Genomic DNA, 5,000 nt, shown 5'->3' with positions numbered 1-5,000 from the left:
AATCTGTCTCAGTCTGTCTCTCCATTTCTGCCTGTCCATTTTTATTTTTCTGTTTTCTTGTACATACATACATACATACATACATACATGGATAGATAGATGCATATATATGTATTTTCTTTTGTGATGGAAGTTGAATGAGAGAGTTTTCTTTCGTCTTCTTTACGCTTCGAAAGCGCGACCGACGCACGAAAATGAAAGAATATCTGGGAACTTTCACCTACGCGCACAGCGGTGGGTTTGATTACACGGCCTACTGCCTTTTTCCCCTCCTTGACGTTATGCACATTCTTAAATACGAGAGAGCGGTAGCTTTTAAAATTTCTTCTTGCACCACTAACCTCCCCCTTTTCCTCTCCTTTCCTTCACTGACTGACTGACACTTACGTAATTACAACGTCGTTTGATCCGCGCTACACCATTTTTTTAAAACGACCGTCTAAACTCATCTAAGTAAATGTGTGTGCGCGAAAAAACTCGGATGCTTCTTCGTGTAAACGACATGTATGCGTTTGTTCCTGTGGGTTTAACTTTTTGCCTTTGGAATTTGGGAGGAAGACATAAGCAAAAGGAGGGGGAGAAAGAGAAAGAGCAAGAGAGAGAGAGAGAGAGAGAGAGAGAGAGAGAAAAGGGAAAAAAGAAAAATGAAAAGAAAATATCGTCTCCTTATCATTGAGATTCTACAATATCTATTTTTAATTTTTCTTTTTTTTTTTTTTTTTTCTTTCTTTTCCAGACATCAGCTTGTCTCTGATACTTATAGCCATCATTTCTCTGGTGGAAAAGATTTGTGGTTATTCGAGTGGTGCACCGCCAAAGACTTGCATCGATTTGACACCGAGACACAGCGGAGGAAGACTTCAGAGTTCGTATCCGCCATATCAAGTTCTACCGGCCGCGGGACAGGGAAGAGTTCGTTTGATACTCGGAAGTCCTCAGGGCCTTGCATATGAGGGTTTCTTGATCCTAGCCAAAGACGTTGAGAGTGGCGAATTGATCGGTGAGTTCAGCAACTTGCCAGAAATCGCCAAGTTCGTCGAATGTACGCCCGGTGTTAAAGTACGTATTATATTAATTGATAAATAAATAGGAAACCTTGATTGATTTCAATTATTATATGAATATATATATATATTTTTCTTTTTTCTTTCTTTTTCTTTCTTTTTTTTTCTTTTTTTTTTTTTAATTTTTTTTTTTTATATATACATATATATAGAACGCTGTAACACACACGAGCAAGGAAAAGAAACATAATCTTGAATTCGATTGGATTGCGCCGCCTCATTATGAGGGTACCATTATCTTCAAGTAGGTTTAAATAAATTGAATTAAGATGATTCATTATAAAAGTCTTGAATCTATGTGATAAAAATCAATGAATACTTGAAATTTGTCGAGTTTTTGATATTGGATAATTTTTTATAAATAGTTTTTATTGTTATCATTTATGATGATGTTTACCGCAAATGAGTCACTCTTGTTATGTTTTCGACATTTGATATTCAAGAGAGATATACTTGAAAGGAATGTGTTGAACGTCATTGGTAAACAACATCATCGGTAACAAAATCGATTAATATTCAACGATTTCGGGATTTTCCATCTTCTCCTTAGCTGATTAATGTCGATTAAATTGGTTTCTGCGATAGTTCTACCTTCGCTCAGGATTATGCCACGTATTGGGTTGGCGTTGAGTCACCGAAGGTTACCGTTTTGAAACGATCCATCGACGTTTTGACTTCGTCGACATCCTCGACAACCTTGAGAACAACTACACCGCCATATTATTATCCAAAGAACAATGAAGAAACGGTAAGATTTCTTTTATAAATCACTTATGTTCGATCAAAATTAATTTCATTTTATATCGTTCGATTTGTCGAATAAATTTGGTACAGATGCGGACCTCTTAATATTCTATTAGATAATATTAATTTTAATATTTTATTATCATATACGTTTATAGGTTTCCATTAGAAACTTCAATACTATATATATATATATATATATATATATAAGTTTAAATTGGAGAGCTTGGAAATAACGATAACGTATTAAATATTAATGTAAGTGGTAAAAAGTAATAATTGCACATTTTTTCAATGCAAGTGGTTAGTTAAATTGTTTGCAAAGAAGTGTCTTGGGACGAAAATGTTCTCTCCGGCATTTTGCATTTTTATACTTTCCAGTGATAGTCCCGGAGCGTAAGAAGACGAGAAATATATAATGAGAAGGACGAATTAAAATTACACGACCGAGTGAGAGATAGAGATAGATAGATAGAGAGATAGAGAGAGAGAGGGAGAGAGAGAGAGAGAGAGAATGCAAGTATCAACAAAATCCTGAATTTATCGTTATATCTATATACTTTTATTTTGACACTTCGCATTGCATCTTAAAAGAGAAAGAGATAAAAACTAATTGGACTTGTGATGACTTATGTCGATGTTTTCTAGTCGTTATTATTATATCTTAGTCTTTACATCCCATCGTATTTACCTTCTGTTAAACTATTTCATTTACCCTTCCTTTCCGTCCTCTCCCATTTTACTTTGTACTTGTACGAGATAGAGGATTAAACGAAGTAGAAGTAGAGAACAGTTTGTTCTCTCCTGCATATATAGCAAAGTTTGCCGATTGTCGTCTCCTTGGCTTTATCCAACGTCTAATCCGTTCATGCGATGCATTCTCTTCAATCAGCTCCAATCCTAACTAAAGTCTACAATTAACTGAAACGTTGAGAGAAAATCATTTGTCAAAGATGATGATGCCGATGACGATAATGATGATGATGATAAATGAAATGAAATGAAATGCCATTTATGTTGCCTTTATTATGCTTGCTGTAGGATATACAAATGTTATCCCAATTAAAGAATGTAGCCTTTTCAAGGACGTTTAGTTCTTTTTCTTTTTTTTTTTTTTGTTTTAAATTAAAGTTATTTTCAATGAAAAGAAAAGGAAAGAAATAGAAATGAAAATCTGGTAAATAATTATTCACCGATAGAATTTTTCAAAAATAATAATAATAATAATAATAATGTACAATTTACTGATAATATTGTATCAGATAAAAACTGAACGAGTCTTTTTCTCACTTGTAAAAAGTTGTCCCTGAAGAGGTTACTCATATTTTGCATCTGTCCATTTTTCATTAATTTGGAATGACATTAAGAAATATTAGAAAATACTCTGTCCCTCTTTCTCTTTACGTTCATTTTTTTCGAGCGTAGTAATGGACTCATTGATGAATATCTTACAGATTACTAATCAAGACGACCCCTTTTATGAGGGATGCAGCGAGACAAAGAATTGCTTTGGATTGCCTTTTGGCTGTCTACAGACAAAGAACTGTAAAATTGCTGTCTCCGTATTAGTCCGTGGAGACCGATATCTCTTCGAGATGCAAGGACGAGAAGGAAAATACGTTGCCGTTGGACTCTCGGAAAATAATAAAATGGTAATTGAAATTGATTGTAAAAGAAAAAAAGAAAAAAAGAAAATATATTTTCCTATTTCGTTACTAATTAATTCATCTAGGTGAATTTTTGATTTTTTTTTCTTTCTTTCTTTCTTCCCCCCCCCCCCCCCCCCCTATTACTTCTTTCTAATAACTATAAATGCATTCTTTCGTATATTATACATATAGGGTGACGACAGTGTGGTGGAATGTACAATAGACGGAAGTGATATCAAATTACACACGTCATGGAATACTCCTAACAAGCGTAACGAGCGGCAGAGCTTGGTAATTATTTTAGCATAATTAATAATCTTCATTAGATGTTGTTTAATTAATATCAGAATCAATAATAGGTGTTAAGCCTTGCTAAAAATCTTTCAACAGCACATACACACACACACACATATTCGACTTTATTTATTTATTTATTTATTTATTTATTTATTTATTCATTCATTCATTCATTCATTCATTCATTCATTCATTCGTTTATTTTATTTATTAAGATCTAATCTCTTACAGCAACAAGGTACCGTTCAACTTGAATCAGCTTCGCTCAATGATGACCTAATAACATGTAAATTCTGGAGAGACAAGATAACTGTAATACAAGATCATAAATTCGATCTTGTCAATAAGCCATACTATCTTTTGTTAGTTCATGGTAGCGAGGTGAAAGGTATTAAAGTTTACGTTTAATCACTTGAATCTGACCTGACAAAATATTAACGTGTCATATTCTTCGCGTTACTCGTTATATATCCCATTCTTCACTTGTTGTGTGTTTTAGCCAACGGCGTAGGATATCACGACCTACTTTATGATTCTACGGGCGAAGCAAAATTGTTATCCGACGTTGGTTCATTCACTGCATCGAATAACATGTTGATTCATATTCACGGTTCCTTAATGATAGTAGCATGGATGGGTACTACTTCGATCGCTATACTTTTAGCAAGATATTACAAACAAACTTGGGTTCATTCCAGAATGTGTGGAAAGGATCATTGGTTTGCTGTAAGTTTTCATTGAGAATATTTTATTTTAATATCAAAACTATCTGACTTAGTTTTATCATATTATTAAAATATATTATCTACAATAACTATTAGAATAATCGATCATCATTACTGTAAGTTTATTTAAAGAATCTTTTATTAAAATCGCAACTATCGAATAATCATTTTTTAATTTTATAATGAATTATAAGCGGAATATACATTCATCGTTTAACATTAAAATTGAATAATTATCAGTCGTATAATTGGACTTGGTAATTTTCTTAGTTTTAAATAAATTCCAATAAGACTTTGAAGATTACATAGAATAATAGACGATAAACGACGTCTCTATTCTTTTATTTACTTTAATTTTCTTTTCTTTTCTTTTCTTTTCTTTTCTTTTCTTTTCTTTTCTTTTCTTTCAAGTGGCACACCTTCTTGAATAGCATTACCTGCATTCTGACGTTGATTGCTATCGTCGTTATATTCGTTGAGCTTGGCACGTGGAGCACCGAAACTTTCCATGCCTCTCTTGG

At 33.2% G+C, this 5,000-nt stretch overlaps 1 protein-coding gene across 1 annotated transcript in view; it reads left to right on the top strand.

The window, feature by feature from the left end:
* Positions 1 to 5,000, top strand: part of LOC124430637 (putative ferric-chelate reductase 1 homolog) — a 14,993-nt gene that overhangs the window by 8,403 nt on the left and 1,590 nt on the right. The window contains exons 2-9 of the mRNA XM_046977513.1: positions 737 to 1,059; positions 1,217 to 1,308; positions 1,650 to 1,812; positions 3,263 to 3,460; positions 3,650 to 3,748; positions 3,986 to 4,142; positions 4,254 to 4,480; positions 4,891 to 5,000. The exon at positions 4,891 to 5,000 is cut by the window's right edge and continues 131 nt beyond it. Coding sequence (XP_046833469.1) covers positions 737 to 1,059; positions 1,217 to 1,308; positions 1,650 to 1,812; positions 3,263 to 3,460; positions 3,650 to 3,748; positions 3,986 to 4,142; positions 4,254 to 4,480; positions 4,891 to 5,000 — 1,369 coding nt within the window. The remainder of the gene's footprint in view (positions 1 to 736; positions 1,060 to 1,216; positions 1,309 to 1,649; positions 1,813 to 3,262; positions 3,461 to 3,649; positions 3,749 to 3,985; positions 4,143 to 4,253; positions 4,481 to 4,890) is intronic.

Source organism: Vespa crabro, chromosome 19, assembly GCF_910589235.1.
Source record: "Vespa crabro chromosome 19, iyVesCrab1.2, whole genome shotgun sequence".
NCBI lineage: Eukaryota > Metazoa > Arthropoda > Insecta > Hymenoptera > Vespidae > Vespa > Vespa crabro.
The sequence above is the reverse complement of the archived record's forward strand: the minus strand, read 5'-3'. Positions and strand labels throughout refer to the sequence as shown.